Genomic DNA, 25591 nt, shown 5'->3' with positions numbered 1-25591 from the left:
CATAATCTGACCTTTTCAACGAATATTCGGACATATATAAGATGAAAGTGAACCATAGTGACCTTGGTGACTGTTTTGCTAGTATCCCCTTTTTCTCATGGTTTCTGACGAATCAGAAGCCTTTAACATCCAGGGATGCTAAAGGCAGAGGCGTGAGAAAACATTGTATTCTTAGTTTCCATCAAAATGCGAGTCTGCGTAGTAAACGTTGGGTTTATATGATGGAATGGAATCATTTTCTCTAAGAGCTCACTCAGCTGCGGAACGAAAAATATCTTGCCGTGTTTTACCCGTTTTTCGCTGACCGTTTAAACGAATGTTCTTTCAAGGCCGGTTCTCACTTAGCGAAAAAAATGCATTTTTCGCCACGCGACTTGATACCCGCGACTAAAATGAGCGAATTTTTCTCTATTCGCCGTCAAAATCGCCCCAAAGAGTTCCAAAGCAACTGTTCTATTTTTTTTCGCTAAAGGCTCGGCGAAAAAAGAATCTAGCCAATCAGGTTCAGTTAGTGGGAAGGGGGATTGTACTACGTTCTGTCTCAGATTCCCGGGGTTTGAGCTTAGCGCGCGTCGCGACAATTTTAAGCCTTTGCCTATTGTCACTTGTGAAATAAAGAAGAGGTAAGTTTAGGCAAGTTTTGATGCTTCTAATTTAAGTTTTTAAGAGTGAAATACGTACGCTAACTAAAATTGATTATATTATTATTAGATAAGTATGGATGTATCAAAAAAGTCTTTTAGAAAGGGCAAGTAAACAACTAAAATTGACAATGAACAGTTTGTGGAAGAAATACTAGAGATGGGCCGATACCAGTTTTAACCGATACCGATATCATTCGATACTTGGGAAACCGATACGTACCGATACCGATATTTTACCCGATCCTTCGAATAAACCGATATTAAACCGATATATTAACAGATATCAATAGTAAAAAAGTTAAGAAAATAGGTTGTAGAGATGGGCCGATACCGATCCCATTCAAGGAAATCGGAAGAAATTAAGGTATTTCGCGGCGAGCCCTGCAGCGTTTTCAACAGTAAAAAATGGAAAAAGATTTAATTGAATTATGTTGCGACGAATTTGGTGACGAGCCCTGCAGTGTTTCCAACTGGACAAAATTGGAAATAGATTTAATCGAATTATGTTCCGACGAATCCATTAGTGTGTCCAGCTTTGAAAATTCTTCGGGTTCCAGCTGTAAATCATTTAAGTATAACGAAGAAATGCCTACATTCAAAAATCAGGGTACGTGCATGTATGGTTTAGTCAGGGAATTCTAAAATAAAAGATCTAAAATATGAAGAAAAAGTCGGGAAATTTCAAAATTGCTTAGTCTCGGGGAATTTCGTTTTGGTTTGGTAATTTCCCGTAGTACAGTTAGTATTTATAAGAGCATGTTATTTGTCATTTGTAAAGGCAACATTCTCATTTTTCTACAAAGAAGGTTTATTTAAACTTGGTCAGGGAACTTCGAAATGAGATAATAGATAGTTTAAACACATGGAGGATTCATGCCATTTACACCAGGAGGCCGGGCTACCTGGAGGACGTAAGCTCGTCTGCTTTTGTCCTCGAGGTAGCCCAGCATCCTGGTGTAAATGCTATGAATCCTCCATGTGTGTAAACCGAGGTGTAAACTATCTATTGACTTTCAAATTAATTAAAATGAGAATAGTATCGTGATTTCGTTCAATTTTCATTGAAACACTTTTAATTTCTTGCAACTAAAGTCAAATCCAATCCTGTTTTATCCCCTATTGAAGTCAAAACGAAGATTCAGGGTAAAGCGATTACAAAAACGCCCAGTGACCACCCGTAGTTGAAGGTTAGGCCTTCTACTTCAAATCTTTTGAGAACCCTAAAAATTAGTAGACGTATTATTATCACCACAAAGGTCCACAATCTTAATACATTTCTTTACTGTTTATAATCAAGCAGCTATAGAAAGTAGCCCTCGAACGTCCACCGCTGACCGGCGATTGTTATTTCTGCAGAAATAATAACGAACCCCCGTCCATCTATATATCACATAATCTGAGAAAACAATTTAAAGTGGTGTGCCCAATTTTGAGAGCATACACATGCCCAATATGCCATAATACCGACGGGGATACGGCCCACACTGTAAAGTATTGACCCTTCTACAGAGCTCCCCAGTATGTCTTAAGATGAAAAATAAACATTTTGTTATTAAAATATGCAACTTTTCACTTTTTACCTCTCCGAGTGACGTATGTCACGGATAGGTTCTAAAATCGACAGGCATGTCTGTGTGTGTGTCTGTCTGTGTGTCTGTCTGTCTGTCTGTCCGTTGTTACACCCACGTGACCGCGTTCGCAGTTTGCCTATCGGAGCAAACGTGTTCGCCATTTCCGAACTGCTTTCACAATCACGGAAACGGCTCCTCTACTTGAGTTCTCACACCACCATCTTCTGGTCTTTGTCCATCCCACACGGACACCAGTCTGTACATACTGACTTCTAATCACCACCATCTTGTGGTCTTTGTCCATCCCACACGGACACCAGTCTGTACATACTGACTTGTAATCACCACCATCTTCTGGTCTTTGTCCATCCCACACGGACACCAGTCTGTACATACTGACTTCTCATCACCACCATCTTCTGTTCTTTGTCAATCCCACATTGACACCAGTCTGCACTTACACTGGCTTCTAACACCACCATCCACTGGTCTTCCGTCTATTCCACATAGACACCAATCTGTATCATTGGCTTCTACTTCATTATCATCGTTTGGTTTTAGGATATACGCGGCGATCAGCTAGGGTTACGAGAAACGTCTAGCCTCCCTAAGGTGGGATCGCCACCAAAGGTTTTCGCAATTGCGCTTTTTCCTTACTATTATAATGAAAACGAATCGTATATATATCCCAAAATTTGAAGAAAGCAGGCAAGAGGGGTACCCTTCACTTTAAACGTCAATATTAGCAAAGTTTGAGATGATAATAGGTATAACTTTATTTTAAACGATTTAACTATTATTAATGTTAATTATTGAAGATTAAAATAATTAAAAATAATTATATTTATTTAAATATTAAAGAGAAACCTCTCGTGCAAAGAGAGAGATTATCATTGCCTCCTATATCTACCAAGGCCCGTGCATGCGATATATTTCATTCATTGCCTCTTATATCTATCAAGGCTCGTGCATTGTGATATATTTCATTCATTGCCTCATATCTATCAAGGCCCGTGAATTGCGATATATTTTTCAAAACAACAACAAAAATGGGAAGCTCCTCTCAGAAACATAATAATTTCTTTTCTCTGTATATGAAATGAAAATATGGATAATATTGCGCTCCTTCTTTAATGGTATGAATCCTTGCCTGTCTATTAATATTTTACGTAGGAGTAAAACGTTTTTAGCGAAGTCTAGAGAGGATAAACATAAGCGAGATTGTTTCGGAAAAAAATTACTGCTTCCACTAATGGGTGTATACTCCTTGTTACTGTTGTATAGAGTAATCATGATAAAAGCTTAAAAAATTACGAGAGGACAGACCTTTTTATCCTCTTGTTTTATTCTTAATAAGAATACAAAACATTTATTTTGTATCAAAAAATATTTTTTGGTGCTAAGATTGCTTTAAAAAAATTCAAACGGTAGGCATTGGTAAAAAGACAAATGATATTTTTCAAATCTAATGAGATAACGCCCACCTAGTTGAAAATTGCCCTTTTTTTATCCGCGGGAGCCATTCTTAATGAGAATTTCGATGCTAGTAGGTTTTCAATTAAACTACCGGTATATTATTGTTGTTGGAAATTGGATATTAAGTCAAATTAAGTGGCTGTAAAGAGCCAACAGGTTTTTGCCACTTCTTTTTGTGAGTATTTGATTTTTGTATGTAAAATGGAGGAAGATAATGTTGAGAGTAAGGATGAAATGCGGAAGCGCAAAGCGCGGGAAAGGATGAGGGCAAAAAGGTCGACGTTTTCATTGGATACTTAAGGTTATATAATCTTATCGACACGGAGAGGTAAAATTTTGGTTTTCCCAACTTGTTATAGATAATATCTTTTTTGATTCTATATCCGCCAATGTGTAGGTGCAAAACATTGCCGTGTGTCCGGGAGAATCATTTCTACCGTCTCCGGCTAAAACCAGTTGCTTTCCACGCAACTGCTCAAAAGTTTCTAGCTGTGTTTTATTCCAAAATTCTTTCACAGCTGGACTTATATGATGCGTTTGATACCTGAAAAGTCATAACAAAGCTGCGTTCATTGAAATTAGGACACCATTTATATCCGTGTTTCCAAATGTGCTAAGGTTATGCAACACCCTACAACGTGCTACGGCTATACAGTGAATACCATCATAAGTTCATAAGATATATTCCATAAGTTTGTCACTGGTAACTGAGATTTTTTCATGAAGTGGGGTAGGTGAAACGCCGTTCTCGAACAGACTCTCAGTAAGTCTCTAGCATTACGAAGTATAGAAAGTGTCATACTTAAGGAACATATCTTATGAACTTATGATACCATACATTTTTTAAATTCATAGTCATATAAAGTTGAGAAATCCCTGCCCAATTCAATGCTCAGGAGACTAGGGTGCAAGTTCTAGTCAAGCTTTAATTTTTTCCTCTTATGTTGCAGGTTATTACGTAACAACACGGAGTGTAAAAGAAACATTACGACAATAATCCCCTTAGTTCATAACAATGCTACGTTCCGCCCCCAAATCTGACATAAAACCATGAACACTGGAAAACGGGCAGATTTCTCTCTATAGCACGTTTGCTATAGGAAAAAATAAATAAAAATCGGGAACTGCCAAAGTCGTTAAATGTTTTTCAATAGGTTTATGAAGAATCACAAAAGACCGAATGAGTGTTCCCAAATTCTCAGCCCCATCCCTTCCCCCGATGCTATGCTAGAGAGGACTCGGTTTGTACAGTAGAAGGTTGGGGTTTTCCGGTCCCTTTAGAGATCCAGGGTTCATGATAAAAACAAATATAAGATACCATGCGAAAAAAACCGAAATCAGATCCTAGAGAGATTAAGCATTCTCGTCATGCGTTATTGTAGAAGCATAGCTATTCATAGGTATAAAGTGGATGCTTAACCTCTCTAGCACTTGTACAATGCGAAAAAAAATCTCTATAAACTTCGACCTTCTGCGTGAAAAGAACTAACAATATTGCCCTATTATTGTTTGTGTAAAGGCTAAGAGGTGGGGGGGGGGTATTTTCAACTCGATTTAGAATGGGAGGGACAGTGGCTTTCGAAGTGGTTTTTAAAAGTTTCCATGGGTTTTTTACTCTGGCAATTCTAGTTTTCACCACAGGGTTCAACAAAAGTGGCCTTTAGCTAATTCTTTCTTCTCCGCGCTATCATCGCGGACTCACATTTCGATATAATTTTTAGAGCTGTGCGCTTGTTAGTGATCGAAAAAATTAATCGCGAAATAATGGATATACCAAATGCAATGATTGATGCATTACAAAACCCATGGAGTCATGCACCGTGTAGTTGTAGAAATGTTTGTTTCCCTCTGTCTGGGGTGAAAAAAAGTAAAACCGAGGTAAGCTTCTATAATATTTTCTGAAGGCGTGATAGCTAACTGATTCCATTTAAATTAAAGACCATTCATTCACCAATTTCATTTAAAATTCTGCCGAAGAATTCTACTGAGTCCTCACCTACTTCAATAACTACTCACCCCTCTCTTTGCTTTAACGAGATTGAGCTACCTTCATCCTCCATAAAATCCCCGTCAAAAGACACTATTTTTTCCACTGGGGCTGCTACTTCTCCCAAGAAGGATTTTGGCGCTACGTCACTACCCTCGTCAAATGATTCAGCTGAATTTGCCAACCGTGAAAAGATAGTAAAATCCCACGTGGCCAAGCGCCCTAACAATGAAGATGCTCACAACTCCAGCAAAGAACCCAACCCCCCATCAAACCCTAGAAAGCGTGTCGCCCCAATGAAGCGGGGTAAAACGATGAACAAAAAGAAGGTTGACACAGCTTTGGTTGCGGCTTTCGAGGAAAAAAATGTAAATGATGACACTACTCGAAGAGCTATTACAGGATTTCATCAACAGATAAATGTAATACAAGTTCCCCTTTATCTAAGATACTTATTCCGGTGCCCTCACTGTCAAAAAATTTGGCCCATATTATGACACTAGATATGTGCGATTTTTAGTCCAATCTTTTTTGACATTGACGGGAATGGTACTCTAATCGGTTTTATATTCATTATAATATGTGTATTAATTCATGCGCGCAACCTAATTTAGGAGTCAATTGACAGCCTTCCTAGGGAGACTATGTCCATTTTTTCGAAAATGTTGGCATCTCGGATTCCTGAATCCATGTTCATTTTACACGATAGTGAGTTGTTGCTTATTGTAATCAAAACATTCCCTTTAAAAAATTTTGATTTTGGGGTGTAGCGAGAAACTTTAATATTAAACCTTTAATTGATCATTAGTTTTGGCTGGAAAAATATGCAATAACGACTCAGGAATTCCCACGCCAAGTGATCCTGATAGTTCTTTCACTTCTGTCTGCCGTTGCGGTCAGTGTAGACCCATGCCAAGTGCTGAAGAGGACGTTTGTTGTGGACGCGAAAGATGCCTATCTCTGGGCGAAGATTTTAATCTAATGTGCCTTGAGGGAATAGTCCTCATTCTCACCATGAGAATGAGAAATGAAGTAATTGTAGAGAGGGGTCTTCTGAATTTAGAAACTGACCAGTTTCGTTTTGCGGGCTACTCAAATTTTGTTTTGTGGCAATATGGGAGACTAGGTTAAAGTGTTCGGGTTGTGATTCCCGCTTGCTGTGTTCTGAAGATTCGTAGTGTGTATCCGAGCCGGACGGGACTTACACTGGTTATACCCCTCCACCTAATCCTAACGGACCCGACGACATTGCCCATCGCAGATATTATTTTCCTGCCTAACCTCATTACACGAATAATAACTAGACCTTGTATAACGAATTTAATCATGCAACTTTGCAATTTTCTTTGTTTAATCATATCCCAATAAATAATCAAACTTACGTACTGAAAGTGTCCTTTCCAAAAAATAAAATTTTTGCGTGTCTCATGAAAAGAGCAACTTTTGCATAATTATTTCCGGAGAGCACAATAGCACTTGCAAGAACAAGGTTGCCAGAATTTATACCAGAAAATAGCGGTTGGCTTCGCCAAACGCCCTAGTTAAAATGGTAAATCTAGTTCCCTCAATTTTCAAGTAGTTTAGGCGCTCCGTGCCCACCTACCTTTTTATGCGTATCAGAATTTATTGATGAACATTTCCAGCGGAATATTACCGCGCTACCTTGTTTACTGTGGGTGTAAATCAAGGGATCCTTACAATCTGGACATTTTTTACCGTTGGCTCTCTGAACGAGCTCTTGAAGATAAGGGGAAAAAACTAAAGCCAGGGACTTATTTATTATACTCTCGCCAGATGTGTGAACTGGCTTCTCCAAAACAGGTTTTTCAATTGTCTCTTCTATAAGGGATGGGTAGATAGATTCATCAGCATCCAAACAGATCTGAGGTTCTTCAATTGCGTCATCTTCAGTGAAAGTATGAGTATAGTTTAGATCTTTATCGTCTCTGAAAAATGATCTGTTAGTTATAACTGGCTTATCAGACTTTATGATACAGGATGTATTGCATTACTCGTTATCATCCTCTAAGTCTTCGTGAAGAAGGGCTTCATTCGCCAATTTCAAATCAAAAACCTCTTTTCCCAAACTTTCTGGATGAGCTAAATTTGCTTCACCTGTTCCCAAACAATCCTCAAAAGAGTCATTATCTTCTTCTAAAATGTTTTTTCTGTAGAAAACACATAATTCAGAAGTTTGGCCATAAAATTGTCTTATTAATATTTCATCCTACATTGGTGAAAGACACAGTCTTCGACGAATCTTTTTTTGTAAAGGGGTTGAAGTTTTTGCTCTTTTTGGGGAGGAACTTTCGGCGTCCGATTCAAGCGCTAATCCAAATTCTAAATGTGCGGGCAGATTTGCTAAAATGCATATTGTCATAATTATGTTGCAAAGAATGGGAATTGATGAATGAAAACTACTAGACCCCTTTGCTATTCTTCCGAGGGACTAGCCACCATCAGCTTTACTGTACACCCATCCATGGATAAAGAATGAGGAAATTTGTTTTCACTCTACAGGATAGGCAACTCCCTATCTCGAACGACAGCTTGTTCTGCATAGACTCTGTTGCAACAACGGTTGTCAGAACGCGCAAAGCTACGTCTCTATGTAACCTAACATTGTGCGTGCTGACAATAGACCAAAACTTTAGGATTTTCAGGATTTAAAATATCCGCAAGTTTTTTAGCTTGAGTGCACGGACCTCTAGGCTATAGTTTCACACGCATTTGAAACTAAGGCCTAGAGGTCCTTGCTCTCGAGCTTAAAAACTGGCGGATATTTTAAATCCTTATTTTCTTTGTCTCTTGTCAGCACGCACAAAACTAGGTTACATAGATACCTAGTTTTGCGCGTGCTAACAACCGATGTTGTTACAAAGTATATACAGAACAAGCTGTCCTTCGAGAAAGGGAGTTGCCTATCCTATAGCGCGAAAAGAAATTTCCTCACGCGCATTCTTTATTCATGGTACACCTATTACTATTCATCTGTTAATAATTTTACCACTGTCTAGGGCCTCTAAAGGTTACATAATAAATTTATTGATGTAAATGAATTAAATATAATTAATTGAGCCACCGGCTTCCTGGATTACGGTCAGCCTCTTTTTGACAGTGAGCGATAAAGATCTTCAATCACGTTACATACACAAGCGTAACTTTCATGCTTTAGTACAGTCAAGGTTACAACGTGTGTACCTACTAGTCTTCGCGGAATAATCCCCATAGAGGCAATAATTTTCATTCGGTAATTAAATATTCACGTAAAATTTGATAAAATTAAAATTAAATTACATTTGTCAGTCTTTCGGGAATAATGCCTTATACCATGAAAAAAATCTGTTTGGCTACCCGCTTCATTCATTGATTTCAAATCTGTATTTGCCCTAAAATGATTACTATGTTGAAATTAAAGTACTTAGAGAAGGAGTATAGCGAAACCTACAAATTGTTTAAAAGTAAAGTAGCAAAATCTTCATTAGTTAACTTTCGCTTTCCTCTTTCACAAGCCCATCTTTGGTACTAGTGTTTTATATCAACGCGATGAATTTTATTTTCTGCAGGAATTTTAAACCGTAATTACATATAAATTACACTTTATAATTAGAAATATATAATTACCTTTTAGACTCATTTCGAGTTTTTACTTTATAGAAAATGCAAGAAATATTTCTAGTACCAACTCAAACAATTTATGCATTTAGTATTTATAAAATGCCCGCGCGCGGAATCTATCAATAATTCTTTTTGAACCGTAATAAATAAACCGAAATAGATTCTCACTGCTTGAACCTTCTAACATAGGCCTAGATCGAACAGCATTCTGCGCCAAATTTTGAACTCAAGAATCGTGATGGGATCATTTACGCTATTGTTGAATGTAAAAAAAAAAATTAAAAAAAAATAAAAACCACCCCAATTTTAGATATATTTAAAACGAACATCGCTTGTCAGTAATATATTGGGCGTATTGTATGAAATAAGCTAGGCGAGTAGGGTCATTTGACAACGGCGATACAACTTCTCAAAACCTTTCTATCGGAGAGGGTTAGATATTTTTTACCCCACTCCGCCCTAATGGGCGATATGACAACAAAAGACTCTATCCAACAACTGATAAGATCTTAGGAGGTTTTTAGGGGGAAAAAATCTACTACTTTACTCAAAGAATAGAGACAGATTTTGGATTGTAAACTACTTTTCCTTCAATGAAAATTTCCATACTCGAAAAGTATTAAAGAGCTAACTTGCCAGTCCATCTAGGAAGCCTCTTTTATTGGCCTTCCTATGAACGAAAATATTCGAATTTCGCGCCTCGATATTTTAACCAATAAGCCGAAATACCAGAGTTGTACAACTGCGTCGCCAGCGCAGCCTAGTGGCAAAATGACTGAACTAACAGCGACCGCGTGGGACTTTAAGAAGATTCCATTACATCCCTGTCTGGTCATATTTGGTAAGATATAGTTGACAAGACTATGTCGTTCGATTTAGCAAAACATAACGATATTTTATCGAAATAGGTGATAATATGGCTAGTGCTTCTACCTTCTGGGTGACGGTAGATAAAATTATAGTGAATGACCACTTCGGAGGACAAGAAATCATTGGCGCATTAGCCATGTTCTTTGCTATGTACTATATGTTCAATGTTGAATACCCTGAAGAATGTGTGGCTACTCTGGAATTCTTTCAAAGGTATAAATAAATTAATAAAGGAATCTGTGTAGATTCACATAAATATAATTTAATCATTTCAGGGGCATTGCCAGGTTCAATCCTAAGAAAGGCAAAGAAATAAATTCAAAAGTTTTACACTTGCTAAATAAGTTCTTCGAATTTGATTGGATGGAATAGGTGCCTATGGACAGTGGCTTTTTCTTGTATCTGATCATATTTAACAATGTACGAGATCAAAAGGGTCACGAAAACGGATGAAAAATTTACTAGTCTCTAAAGGACTGTTTATTATTTTTATTTTATTATTTTTATTTTATAATTTTTAGTCATGAAATTTAAAATAAGAACTGTTGTGAATGGGATTTTGGCGGGATAATCACTTAATTTCTTTGGTTGTTGTCTTGGAGCGTGAATTTTTCTTTACTTCTTTTTATTGGGTTCCACAAATGAATATTAATTGTTTAGATACATTTCGTGGATTTTGAAATTAAATAAGTTGTTTTGATGCAAATAAAATGCTACTTTAAAAAACACACACCCTCACCTATCCAGATGAAAAGTGTTGCATGCTCGACTATAATTCATCAGCAAATAAGTACTAAGTAGCTCCTAATACATGTATATTAAGCGCGTTTTTTATGCCTTGCATTGAAAACAGAACTTGCATATAAAATGCTTGTGTTTTCCATGAAATTTGGTGGTTTATTGCCAAATAGTACCTAAATAGCACTTCAAACCGTTCATAATTAAATTAAATTTAAAAAAGGTTTAATCTACTCAACACACTGTAAAAAATAGGACTTCAGGAAAGTGCAATTCCTGTGAAAATTTTAGAAATAGTCCCTTGGGAATTACAACGAAACTTTATTTGCGAAATCCACAAATATTATGTTGTGAAAAGTAAAAAAAAACGTTCTAGAGCTTTCTGCGAAAACTGATGAAATTATGTCCAAACTACATACAACTTCCTGTGAAAACTGTTGAAATTATCTTGTCCAAACTACATTGGACTTTCTGCGGAAACTATATAAACTAATAGGTCCAAATTACATAGAACTTCCTGCGAAAACTGTAGAAATTATTATGTCCAAACTACATAGGGCTTGCTGCGGAAACTGTAGAAATTATTATGTCCGAATTACCCAAGTTTCCCTTCAAAACTGGCAGAAATTTTACTGTAAAATATGCTGCGCGGTTTGCATAGAAATTACATACATTATCATGTATAAATTACCTAACTGTTTTTGCGATATCTACAAACCTTTTCCAGTGACATTTACGTAAACGTTACTTTAAAAATTACTTAAACAGTCCTGGATATAACACTAAACCATGGGAAATTTGCAGGATAACTTTCTGTACTTTTTACAAAACCTACCATCAGTAAAATATACAGAAATAATTCTGGAATTGAAAATACCATAATTTTTCTGGAAAAATTACTGAATACTTTGTAGCAGGGCTGCCAGAATCCTTGAAGCTTCTGCTCCTTGGTTCTGGCAGGGCTATAGCCTCCATGCTACATGCTCCTCCTCCACTTTCTAACTGCGATATTTTGAGAATATTAATCAGTTGTTCAGTTGACGGTCGAAGAGCTTAGTTCTCTCTCTTGTTAATAAAAGACTCCTGATACGGAGCAATCCGTTTTAACCGAGTTGGGTTACGGGATAGTTATCCCTTTTTTGTTTTTCGTAAATAAATTCTTCTACTTTTTGGATTATTAAAGTAAGTTGTCTTTATTCTTATTTTTATGGCCCTCGGGAGCTTTCTCCCTTAGTTAAATTATCCTACAGAGGGTTACATAAAATTGGCGCCCGAACAGGGACTCGACTAAGCCTCGGTCGGTCCCGTAGAATTTTTGTTTATCATTGTTGATACGTGATATCTGCCCCATGTGGTACTAAGCCTCGGCTTCCACAATGGTAAATGCTTTAAACGTAATTGAACTAATTTAAATCTAGTTTAATCGTATTTAAATTAAATGTTAATCTAAGAATAAATTTATTATTGTAAATTAATTCTTGAATTTAGATAACTTACTTATTGTATTGGATAAACTTGACTTAACTGATTGAAAAGTATACTGATTATTGTAATTTAAATTAAATTAAATACAATGGCTTACTCGGACGTTAAAAATAAACAATGGAGGTCGCCTCATACATCTGAGGACGAGGAGGATTCTATTTTAAAGAAAAGGGAAGATCAGTCTACCGAAGATGCTTTTACGTCTACGGAAGACTATGGCGAATTGCTAGCACAGCCAGAAACCGAAGATCCGTTAGAAGAATTTAACCGGAAACTTCGTATTGAGGAAGAGAAAGACGAAGAAGATTCAAGAAAGAGGACGGCCGCCTCTTCAGAATTAGATTTCTCTCCCTATCAATTATTCCCCCATAAGGGTATTCCCCCTCCTAAGGGATGCTTAACTCCCTCAAATTTTCCTCCTCAGACTGGGATTGATTCCCTTAATCCTCCCCAAGCAACGTCCACAGGTGCTAAACCTAAAGTTAACTTTTCAACGACACAACCAAACCCTACCGTTAAAACAATTGGAATTCAATGCCAACTTTCTCCGTCCCAAGGTATTCCTCAACTAGGACCAAACGCTAGTGAAGAGGAATTAAAAGCCTTTATATTACCGTTACTCCTAACATTGGCTGATAATTCAACCACGCAGGCAAAAGCCGTAGAGCAAAATGTAGCGATAAACAAAGCTATAGCTATTAGTTTGGATAAGTTAGTTAGGGATTTACCCTCGTTAATAACTAGAAATTCAACTCCCCAAATGGGAAAAGTCCCTATCGAACCTCCAGAAAGACTAGCTTTTCTGGGATCATCTAGCGATAATGCTACCGAGTTTTTAGCGGCTTTTGAAGAGTATGCTAAGTTTCATAAACTATCTAATGAGGAAAGGTTAGCTGCATTGCCTCTCCTTTTAAGAGGGCATGCCCTGTATTGGTATAGGGATTTAATTCGTCAATACGACGAAACATGTAGATCAAATCCTTCCCATCCTAACTTAACTTGGAAAACTTTCCAAAGACACTTTAAAATTCAGTTCAGGGACTCGGAAGCTGATTCTAAGTTAAAAATAGAGATTTCCCATAGACTCCAAAAAGATAAGGAATCAGTTGAGGATTTTTTCGGGGAAGTAATGAAGTTAAATTTAGGGATGACTTGTCCTCTCCCCGAAAAGGATTTAGTTCCTATTATCAAAAGTAACTTGAGGGATGAATTAAGAACTCCCCTCCTCTTCCTGCACTATACCACTATGGAACAGTTGAGAGCTTCCTGTAAAACCATAGAAAAGGATATTGAAGTTAGGAAAAGAAATGCAGAGAGAAGGGAAAAGAGGAAATCTCCCCCTAAACCTAAGGTTACAGCCGAGTCCTCTTGTCCCGCTAACAAAGGCTCATCCCATAGTCAGTGTTCCCCCGGGCGTTGTCTTAGCCCTTGCAATCCTCCCGCTTCTCCTCAATGGGAATATCCCTTACAACCATTAGACTCTAGAGCTAGAGCCAGGTCTAATAACAATTCAAATAGAGGACAAAGATCTTTTAATAGATATTATAATCAGAGATCTAAGTCCCCTGGTCGTCAATTGGCCTTATCTTATCCCTCTACACGTTCTCTCACTTGCTATAATTGTCAAGAACCAGGTCATGTTGCACCCGATTGCCCTAACAAAAAGCTTATCAAGTCGGGGGAAGCCCAGACGGGAGAGGTCCTACGTGGTCCCTCTCCCGGTGCCCAATAAATCCCCCTAACAAGAAGCGTGTCGCGTTCCCTTTAAGAATTGAATCAGTCAAGAAAGGTTCAGTTTATAAAAGGGTTACCATTCCCGTTACTTTTGAACACGCGACAGTTCACGCTAAATTAGATAGCGGGGCCGATGCCTCTTTTGTTAGTCTTGACCAATGGCAGAAAATTTGTAAACATAGAAATTCTTCAGAATTACCTGAAGATGAGCAACTAGACTGTGTAGTTTGGGGCGACGGCCGTTATACGTTTACAAAAGGTTCTCACGAGTTAGAATTTACTCTTAAGTCAATTGACAGTGAGAAACAGTTTAAATTTAAATTTTATATAGTTCCTTCCTTAAATAGTGACTTCATATTAGGTCAAGATTTTCTTGAAGAAAATAGGGTCAAGTTAGATTTTGAATCGTCTGAATGTTTAGTGGGTAACTTGAGGATCCCTTTTTCAATACCATCAGAAAAGGATCCCATAGATAAGGAGATTGTAGAGAATATTAGGGACGCAGTTTCCGCAGCCCCTATTACTGAGGAACAACGTCACCAACTAGAAACCCTTTTATTGAAATTCCCTGAGTTGTTTTCTGATAAAGTAGGAAGAACAGGACTAGTCTTCCATGAGATTCACACGGGTCATAGTCCGCCCATCAAATCTCAGCCTTATCGAGTTAATGACCAGAAAAGGAAGATCATAGAACAACATGTAAGGGAAATGTTAGATGACGGGATAATTAGACCCTCAGTTTCTCCTTGGGCTTCGCCCGTAGTTTTAGTTGATCAAACAAAACGGGGTAAACCCTATAGGTTTTGTATTGATTATAGAAAACTTAATCAGGTTACCATTAAGGACCCTTATCCTTTACCTAATATAGAGGACATGTTAGCTAGGGTTGGAAAACCTAAATACATAACAACACTTGACCTTAAATCTGGGTACTGGCAAGTGGAAATCCTATGAAAAACATTAACATGTACAAAAATGGGCCAAGCCTCGCTTCGTGCCCGCTCCGCCGTAAAACGTTCTGAGATCCCATGTAGAGCCAAGTCTGCCTTTTGTTCTCATTCAATCGCCAATTGAACAATTATGTTATAAATTAAGTCCTTTTCCTAATTAATAACCAATATTCTTTGACTCTATCATTATTATACATCTTTGTTCGTATCAAAAATATCGTGACTTGGCAAGCGCAGGTAATTACCTTATAAATGTGTACATAAGGTTATGTATAACTCACCTAATAAACATGTAAATAGGGTTATGCATAACTCACCATATAATTTGTACATAGGGTTGAGCATGACTCATCTTATAAACTTGTACATATCCCCTATACCATAAACGATTTAGTGAACATCCCTTCGATTATTTTAAAATCGGCAACGATTTAGTGACTTCCTTTTAATATTACTTACCTGCGATTGCCAAGTCACGATATTTTTGATACGAACAAAGATGTATAATAATGATAGAGTCAAAGAATATTGGTTATTAATTAGGAAAAGGACTTAATTTATAACATAATTGTTCAATTGGCGATTGAATGAGAACAAAAGGCAGACTTGGCTCTACATGGGATCTCAGAACGTTTTACGGCGGAGCGGGCACGAAGCGAGGCTTGGCCCATTTTTGTACATGTTAATGTTTTTCATAGGATCTCACTTCTTTTTGTAGACCCTCTCGTTATACTTCGGTAGTTATATTAAAACAAGACCCTCTCGTTATACTTCGGTAGTTATATTAAAAGAAGACCCTCTCGTGGTACTTCGTTTACCAATATAATCGCTAACGTTTCTCCATATTTACGCTGAATTACCCCTTTCGACCCGCAGAGAATATGCAATAAAGATTGTACGCGATATCCTAATATAAGAATGTAGCATCAGTTACGACACATTTCTTTTAAATTACTACACCTATTAGCTTTAATATATATTTAACTTTCGGTTAACTTTGGCCCATTACGTCCTTTCATCAAGAACACACACTATTACTGTTAAAAAGACGGCAGCGCCATCTAGTTTTAAAATAAAGAACTAAAGAACAATTTTATAAAAATTTCGGGATGTTTTAATTTTTCTGTGCTTTATAAAATAAATGAAAACTAAATCCTGAATTTTAAGTTTCTATCTACCCTAGAAGTACCTTAGAATTTTGATGATCGGTGAGTGAGTGAGTGAGTGACAAAATAAGGTAAATTTCACCTGCGATATTTCGAAAAGTATATTGGGTAGGATCTTGAAATTTGGAAACTATAGCTAGAATTGACAGTCCTCGCGGCAAGCAAAATTTCAGACTTTTACCTATACCCATAGCGAAGTTACAGTGGGCTTAAAAGAGCCACGAGTTGCTTCGAGAAAAGGATGTCAGTGCTCGACTTGGCTGGGAGCACTGCCGTGCTCCCAGATGCACCCAAAGAGCAGAGAAAAGACTGCCTTCGTGACTCATATGGGAAAGTACGAGTTCAATGTACTCCCTTTTGGGCTTTGTAATGCCCCTAGCTCCTTTCAACGTCTAATTGACGAGATTTTTAGGGACGCAGATTACTTCCAATTGATAGACTATTTAGATGATTTAATCTCGCTTAGCGAAGATTGGGATCAACACTTAACGTGTTTAGAGTACGTCTTAAATAGGCTAAAGGAAGCGGGTCTCACCCTACAATTAAAGAAATGTCGGTTCGCTCAGAAAGAAGCTACCATATTCGGTCACATTGTGAATGAAAAAGGGGTGCATATAGATCCTTCTAAGATAGAAGCCATTCAAAAATTTCCTCCTCCTAAAAATATTAAGGAAGTACAAAGATTTTTAGGGATGGCAGGTTGGCATAATAGGTTTATTAGCCACTACTCCCAAATAGTAGCTCCTATTAATAAGCTTAAACGGAAGGATCAGAAATTTGTTTGGGGATTCGAACAACAACAGGCATTTGAAAAAATTAAGGAAGCCATTTGTAAGGCTCACCCCTTAGCTTCCTTTAGAAGGGATTCCCCGTGCATTCTCACTACAGATGCTAGTGATGCAGGGTTAGGTGCCCTTCTTTCCCAAATTCAAGACAATATAGAAGTCCCTATAGCTTATGCTAGTACAGGGCTGAAAGATGCCGAAACGAGGTACTCAACTAGCGAGAAAGAGTGTCTAGCCATATGTTGGGCAGTTAAGAAGTTTAGGCCCTTTCTAGAAGGTCGTAAATTCACTGTCCTCACTGACCATCAAGCTTTACAATGGTTGTTTAATATCAGGGAACCCAATTCTCGGCTAGTTAAATGGGCAATGTACCTCCAAACATTTGACTTTACCATAAAGCACAAAAAAGGAGTAGAGAACGTAGTCGCTGACGCTTTATCGAGAGCTCCGATAAACGTCCTTAGTATAAATTTTAGTTCTTCTACTTCAAATTCCACTAATAACTTAGATCAAACTAGTAGTAGTACTAGTCAAAATTCTACCGGTAGTAGTAATAGTACGACTTCCTCTAGTGAATCTGTTGAAGGTCGAATACGTCCTCCAGGTCCTAGATCTTTATACTCAGTTTTTACGATAGAAGATGTCAGAACATCTCAAAGGGAAGACCCTTTTGCGTCCCCTATTATAAATTCCTTGCAAGGACCTAACCCAGTTAGGAATAAAATGTTTGAAATAAAGAATGATCTTCTTTATAGAAGACCTTATAGAAATCATCCGGAAAAAATTTATTTACCTCCTCGGTTAAGGCTAGAAGCCATGAGGTTGTTACACGACCACCCACTGTCAGCTCATAGGGGCAAAGATAAAACCCTGAGTAAAGTTACATATAGGTATTGGTGGCCCTCTGTAATCAGTGACGTCCAGGATTATGTTAGAGGTTGTTCTTTATGCCAACAATTTAAGGCTAGAAACAGGAAAAAGCCAGGGCTAATGCAACCCTCAGAAATAACTAGTCCTTGGGACCAAATAAGTGTCGACATTATGGGACCTTTCCCTTCTAGTAGACACCATTATAAATACTTAATAGTTTTTGTCGATTATATGACCAAATTCGTGGAAATGATTCCATTAAAAACTATTACTGCTAAGACCTGTGTACAGGCATTTAAGTCTATTATCACTAGGTGGGGAGCTCCTAAAGCTATCCTTAGCGATAGAGGGGTACAATTTACCTCGAAACTTTGGCTGCAGACGTGCAGAGCTTTTAAGATAAATCCAAAGTTTACTACCCCCTATACCCCTAAGGGAAATCCCACTGAACGAGTCAATAGAGTAATAGGCGAGTTAATTTCATTTTATGTCGGGAATCACCATGATAGATGGGATGAATCCCTTGACCTTCTTCAATTCGCTATAAATTCCGCGCCCCATGAAACCACGGGCAGATCCCCTTTCTTTTTAAATTTAGGGCGGGAGCCACGTCTCCCTTGGGATTTAGATATTGAAGAACCCATTCAGGACAATGATGACCCCAGTCGTAGTAAAGCTTTGAAGGTTCTTAAGGAACAACTGGCATTCAGCAATGAATTGTCTAAGTTAGCAAAAGCACACCAGAAAAAGTACTATGACCTCCGCCATGACCCATTAGAGTTTGCGGTAGGAACTTTAGTATGGATGGAAACACATCCTTTATCTAGTACGACAGGGCAACTAATGAAAAAGCTTAGTCCTAAATGGGCAGGTCCCTTTAAAATTATAGCAAAGCACTCTCCCGTTGTTTATGAGTTAGAAGACGCTAACTCTGGGCAGAACATAGGGAAAGTTAACCTAGAACATCTTAAACTTTATTGGACTAACGTAGCTGTCTTCGAAAATGCCGATAATACCCCCAGTTCACAGTCGAACATTGCCGATGAAGCTGAGTCAAGTCCTTCAGCGGAAGGTGGTAGCATGCACCAACCTCCTACGGAGACTTCCTCAATAAGTTCATCTGAATCATCATCTTCACTTTCACCGCCCCAGGACGGACAGGAAGCCAATCAACAGATTATTCCTGTTATACCGGATGTCCCTCCAACCTCGACATCAACTGCACTAGAAGATCAAGCAGCGGATCAACAGATCTTTCCTGCAGCTCACGATGATTCACATCAACCGATAGATTCTGATAGTGAACCGGGCATGGCCCTTTTTGAAGATCCCCCTCTCCTCCTTCATACTAACCACGATATGAGGGCTTTTCAGCTCGATCATCCCACTAACGATAGTCCGCCTTCTGCGGCAGGGGAGGCTTCCCCGTCTGATCAAGAATCAGTCGAGGAACCAGAGCTACATAAGTCAACATCCAGCTTCTCGGAAGAAATAGTAACGCCAGACGCCAAATCAACGTCTTCTGAGCAGTACATACAGGAACTTGCGTTACTCCATTCTCCATCTTCTGGTTTTTCGGAGGAATTCGTACCTCCTGAACCGGTTTTGAGTCCTACTAAAGACGTAGCACATCCTGAACAACCTTCTACTCGGTCGGACGAAACGCCAACACCTACACTGCTTTCTCAGACGAAATCCCAATCATCACGTGCGTCTGATAGTTCGTCAACCACGCTATCAGAGTCAATGAGAACTCCTAAATTAAACAGGGCTACCTTACCCGAATGTTATTTAGAACCTTTTAAATTGGGATGGCGCCGAGAGGTTTGTAAGAGGGCGACGGTTCAGCCCGGAGGTAACGAAGTAGATATCTACTACCGACCTCCTGATAATAAAAGGTTAAGATCTCCTTACGAAGTTCAGGTTTACCTTAGTAATAATAACGTTACTAACCTAGAAAGGGAATGTTTCTGTTTCTCCCGAGAGCCAATTTCCTTTTTCCCATGGGAATTCATTTCCCAAGCCTCTAAGAGACGTTATTAACATTGTATAATTACAGATGGCAGAAGGAGGATACGAACGTCCAATTTATTTTGAACCTCCTCAGGGTATGTCCCAAAAACCAATCCCCTGCTCCCGAAATAGTACAACAAAAATCGACAAATCCTTGGAAGTCCTTGAAAAGCTCCAAGGCCCGTTGAGCCTTTTGAAATGCGGATTATGCGGACAAGAAGGACACAACGATATCGATTGTTATATTCCGCCTGAGCATTTGCCTTTTTACAAGATTTCTGCAGAGCCACAAGAACTTCAAAATGAGATAGTTGTACACTGCACAATGTGCAGAAGGGAGGGACATGTTACCCGAGAATGCCACGTGGTAAGCGACCTGACTGATGATGAGGGAGTATCGAAAGCAAGGGAACCCATTACGCCGTATGGCAAGTTCAAAAAGCAAATGTTAAAAGAAGACGGACTAGGAAAACAGAGAAATTCATGGCCTCAACCCCCAGCACGGTTCCCGGTAAATCCAACTCCACGTGAAAACCTCGTCTCTCGACAAGACCTTCCAAAGTCGGAGCCAGAAACCGAAGAGGATCTCCAGTGGGAACGGTTCGGGAGTCTAGGCTGGATCCCAAGAGGACGATCGACAGTATTGCAGGAAACGATTCCGGTCTCTGTCACTCCAGTTACAACAAGGAAACGATTGATCGTATCTAAAGTGCCTGGGGCTAAGAAAATTCATATCTGGTCAAATTATAAGTGCCCCCGCTGCCATATGATTGGTCACCATACAGTATCAGACTGCCCTCATCCTCGAAGTACTGAAGCCATTTCTCGTAGGGAAAAACGGCACACATTTGCCTTATTGACTAAATTAACGGAAGTATAAAAAAAAAAAAAAAAAAAAAAAAAAAAAAAAAAAAATTTTTTTTGTGATAACCCCAGATATTATTCTTAAGGTTCCTCGGGGTAACCGTTTTTTTTGTTTTTGTTCAATTAGGAAAAGAGTTCCTAACGAGGGGGGGGATGTAGCAGGGCTGCCAGAATCCTTGAAGCTTCTGCTCCTTGGTTCTGGCAGGGCTATAGCCTCCATGCTACATGCTCCTCCTCCACTTTCTAACTGCGATATTTTGAGAATATTAATCAGTTGTTCAGTTGACGGTCGAAGAGCTTAGTTCTCTCTCTTGTTAATAAAAGACTCCTGATACGGAGCAATCCGTTTTAACCGAGTTGGGTTACGGGATAGTTATCCCTTTTTTGTTTTTCGTAAATAAATTCTTCTACTTTTTGGATTATTAAAGTAAGTTGTCTTTATTCTTATTTTTATGGCCCTCGGGAGCTTTCTCCCTTAGTTAAATTATCCTACAGAGGGTTACAACTTCTGGCATCCAATGCTTCCAGTAATTTTCTGTAAATTTGACAGTGCATTTTTCTCTCAGTGTATTTAAGAAGGACAAGGAAGTGGTCGTGACTTTCTTCGAGGCTGCGGACACGATGATCGTCCTGGACGTTTCGAACACATGAGACGGACTGAAATATTCCTGTCGGCCCTCGAAAATTGAGCGTGGCTTGGCTATCATGATAACATTTCCATTCTTAAACAGCAAATAGACTTTTATGCACGAGTTGATATAAATTTTGGTCTATTTATTGTTGACTCACTTTGAAAAATTCAAGTCCAGAGGATGTTTTAGGCAAGTTAATAAAGGCCACTTTATGGCCTTCGTAAATTGCCCTAAGTTTAAAAAATGTCTTTGGTTTGAATAGTGGTTTTTGATTTAAATAGAAGATAAGAACACGATTAATCAAATATTTAAAGAAAAAATGAAAACTCCGCTTTTAGTCCTTAAAAATTTCGGATAATCGCCCGAAACAATTATTACTGGAATCTATTTCAAAATAATATGAAAAATACTTTATGTTGAGCGATCGTTTTAAATAATCCGCCATAATTTTGAAAAATGACGCGTGGCTCTCAATCTTCCACGCTTCCTGGCAATAAATATTTGAGTTTTATTGCCATCAATAAACGAATTCGTTCTGAGACTCGCGAATGAATGTTGATAGACTCACCGTAAATGTAGTCACGTTTACAGAAGTCTCTTGGGCGAACCTATAATAATTGATTAATTTTCAAATCGTCAATTTTATTTAAGATTTAAAAATACTAATTCTACCTATATTTAAAATATCGATTATTTCCCAGGAATTCAAATTCTGTTGGTGCCATTTTTGAGTACGAGTAAATTTAATGGAATTGTAAGAAACGTTTGTATTTGCCTTTGAGTAAAATTTTGGCATAAAGTATTTGCAAAGTTTTGGGCCTGGCGTCGATAACACCACTTTTACTGCTGTGGTTGTTAACCATTCACTGCCGCTTATGAAACTGTAACTATGGTAACTGAATACAAAACAGAATACCACTTTTACTGCTGTGGTTGTTAACCATTCACTGCCGCTTATGAAACTGTAACTATGGTAACTGAATACAAAACAGAATATGTATAAGAAATCTTGAACCTTGACGTGATATATTTGGTTAATTTAGTTCTAAGATTACTTCTTTCCGCAACAGGGAATATGTTCATAATTTTCGTAATTAGATTAAACCATGATTAGAAGAGTTTGAATTTAAAGAAGGTTAAGATGTACGAGAACAGTTTTTTATGGCAATATTTACCCACTCTAAGATTGGATTCCACTATAAACAGGCTCACAAAGTATACCCTGGAAAAGTCATTACGGTTGGTCCGTTATATTGTCACGTCAGAGAAAGTACGAAGCAAATATAATTGAAAACTACATCGTTTGATGTACATAGTTTCACTTGGACGAAAGATGTTGATGATGTTCACGGATGTTGTTGTAGCAGCATTCCTTCATCTTTTTAATGGGAAAGTGAAAAGAGGGATTGGTGATTTTGAAAGGGGAGAGTGTTAAGATTTGTCTATAACAGTGCATTGCGAATGTACAGTAATATGAGTTATTTACTTTCACTTTTAGAAATAATCTTACCATTGTTCGGTTTTCCGCAAAAAGGTTCGAGTATAAGCAAGGAGGATGATGGCTTGTCACAAAGTTCGACACAGGTCAGACGTCATAGATTCTCGTCAAGCGACGCCTGGTGAGGCTCTGTCAGAGGCTTAGTACAGACTAAATAAAAAGATGGACTGCAAAAACGAGTGTTGTCAATTCTCCACTTTGGTGTTCACTTATGATCAGAGTACTTCGAAAAATTTCACCTTTTCACTCTCCCTTTGAAAAACGAACGTAAAATATGTTACATCTTTTTCAGGCTAGGTCAGACTAATCCAAGGTGAAGACAAACGTAATAATCCCGTTTAACTGCACGCATTGTTGACCACTCACTGCTGCAACTCACGAAACTGTTGCTAGGGCACTTTTAAACGAAATATAATAAGTTAAAGAAATCTTGAGGCTTGACGCGATGAAGAAGTTAAATTAAGTTTTATGATTACTTATTTGCGCCCCAGAGAATCTGGTCAATATTTTCGTAATTAAACTAAACCGAGTTAGAAGAGATGAACGTGAAAAAGTTTAACATATGGACTATAACGTGTTTCCAACCATAATATTTACCCATTCTACGTTTGGATTCCCTATAAACAGACTGACAAAACATACCGTGCAAAACGAAAGACATTACGGTTGGTCGGTTATATCGACGAATTTCGACCCTTTTCTAAATCGAACCCTTCATGCAAAAATAGTGCCAAAAGTGTATAGATATAAAATCAACAAGATGGTCTAGCCCATAATTAAGCCACCTCGTTTACGTACTCTCGCTGTCCCTACTACAATAAATATACTTTTAGTAAAATATCCTCTAATATACAGGTCAGGGGGAAACATTTTTCAATGGCTGCTTGGCAACGTGAATCACATATCGATAACGCCCGTTACTAATTTAATTAGTAATACTACTACTACTAGTCAGGTAAAACTATTAGTCCCATCGATACCTTTTAGCTAAGAAGAAACCAAAAGATTCATGGGGTAAAATTGCCAAAAAAGCGCTTCTATAGAATCCTACCCCACTCGGACCGGTTCTACATCCCTCCCATTCCTCTCTCTCTCTCTCTCTCTTTCTTGGAGCTCACTAAGCTCAGCTCGGACCGCTCCTATACCAGGTGAAAGCATTCGCCGGCGTCCAGTCAAGATGCTGCTCCGAATGCATTGGTGTGATGCAGCTAAAAATGGTAAGGGATTTACTGGCGCTATTACAGAAATTAAAAGAGAAGTCGCAATCTTTGACTGAAAACAGCTAAGCAGTGTATGCTACCGACATTTTAATTGTGCATAATGAAATAACAAACTGTTTCTAACGTAATTGTTCGAAAGCCCGTCCGTGGACATTCACACTTTGGCGACAGCGTATTGCCCAGTTTTCTCTTGTGCGAGCTAGCATATCGGGCGAAACAAGAGCAGCAGCTTGTTGGATTCGATCTCGAAGGTTGTCCAATGTGACTGGTTCGGTGGCATACACAATGCTTTGAACATACCCCCAAAAGAAGAAATACAGCGGCGTTAAATCTGGCGAACGGGGTGGCCAAGCGACTGGACCACCCCGACCTATCCAACGAGGACCTAATTCGGCGTAAAGCCAATTGCGAAAAACGCGTGCAAAATGTGGTGGTGCACCATCGTGCTGGTTACAGGCAAGTCTTCGATCTGCTAGGGGAAGATCATCTAGCACATGAGAAAACACTCATTTAATTTAATTAAAAAGGAATGCACTCACCCACTAATTGGTATTCTTCGATGACACTGAAAATTAGCCCTTTCCAAAAACTAGCTCAGATTCAAATACTAAGAGTTGAAACTAAAAGTGCAGACTTGTTGAAGTGAAACACTGCCACGTATTGTACCGTATTTGTTAAAACTAGCCAGTTATATAGGGTTCGGTGAATTAAAAAACGGAACTAATTTTTTACTTTTAATGAAAGTTAGTAGGGGAATAGGCTACGTACCAATGCCCCCCCCCCAAAGAAAATCAGACCAAAGCTGAGTCACATATCGTCATAGGCATTTTATATTGAAAAATAGAGGATTTTCTAGGCCTTAGATCTACAGCGAGCCTGGAAAAATTTGAATCTCTTTACTAAAAACGTCAGTAGGCCAAACATGTCATAATTTTGGGGAAAAATATAAGAAGGAAGACACTGTGCTTCAGCTTATAGTCGATATGTGGCGCTTGTACTGTCTCTAACCATTTTCTATGAACAGCACAAACCATACGGATTTAAGAAGGATATTGAAATGAATATCCTTGCCAATGTGGTTCATAGAATAGAGTTCAGAACCAAGTCAAAAAATACAAATTCCAGTTATGGCCAATGAGCGGAAACGCAAAGAGTTTCTCATGTCTTTTCCCGAAAAATAGGGGCGTGAATGTCATATTTAGCCTATTGACGTTACTAGGTATATAGAATCTCTAATCACACTAGACTTTTAGTTTCCAAAGTTTTTGTAGGAAATGACGTTTACTAAATCCATAACATGGTTGTTTACGCAGAATACAGAGTTTAATTAAATATAGTAAAATTTTCTATTGAGTAGGTTTTATTTTTTACCACGTTTAAGGTACCTTCGCGCCCAGGAATTAACTCTGAAACCGATGTTCATCACTTGATGAACTAAAATTCTGTCAACGGAATGATAGATTTTATCTC

At 38.3% G+C, this 25591-nt stretch overlaps 3 protein-coding genes across 3 annotated transcripts; 2 read left to right on the top strand and 1 right to left on the bottom strand.

The window, feature by feature from the left end:
- Positions 1-4003: 4003 nt before the first annotated feature.
- On the bottom strand, positions 4004-8058 carry LOC149663964 (uncharacterized). Its single transcript, XM_089841967.1, has 5 exons — positions 7910-8058; positions 7691-7846; positions 7282-7624; positions 7061-7215; positions 4004-4235 (listed from the first exon to the last, which is right to left on the bottom strand). The coding sequence occupies exons 1-5, from the start codon at positions 8056-8058 to the stop codon at positions 4004-4006; spliced, it is 1035 nt and encodes a 344-aa protein (XP_089698093.1).
- On the top strand, positions 5456-6809 carry LOC149663965 (uncharacterized). The gene is made up of 4 exons (XM_089841852.1): positions 5456-5569; positions 5630-6100; positions 6293-6386; positions 6487-6809. Exons 1-4 carry the CDS (start codon positions 5456-5458, stop codon positions 6807-6809), a joined length of 1002 nt encoding a protein of 333 aa, XP_089697978.1.
- A 3762-nt stretch (positions 8059-11820) lies between the features above and the next one.
- On the top strand, positions 11821-21198 carry LOC149663963 (uncharacterized). Its single transcript, XM_089841907.1, has 2 exons — positions 11821-12086; positions 19954-21198. The coding sequence occupies exon 2, from the start codon at positions 19954-19956 to the stop codon at positions 20785-20787; it is 834 nt and encodes a 277-aa protein (XP_089698033.1). The 5' UTR covers positions 11821-12086; the 3' UTR covers positions 20788-21198.
- Positions 21199-25591: the final 4393 nt, after the last annotated feature.

This window comes from Phalangium opilio, unplaced genomic scaffold (assembly GCF_054372755.1).
Source record: "Phalangium opilio isolate 3A_F unplaced genomic scaffold, DU_Popi_V2 ptg000061l_1, whole genome shotgun sequence".
Lineage (NCBI taxonomy): Eukaryota > Metazoa > Arthropoda > Arachnida > Opiliones > Phalangiidae > Phalangium > Phalangium opilio.
The sequence above is the reverse complement of the archived record's forward strand: the minus strand, read 5'-3'. Positions and strand labels throughout refer to the sequence as shown.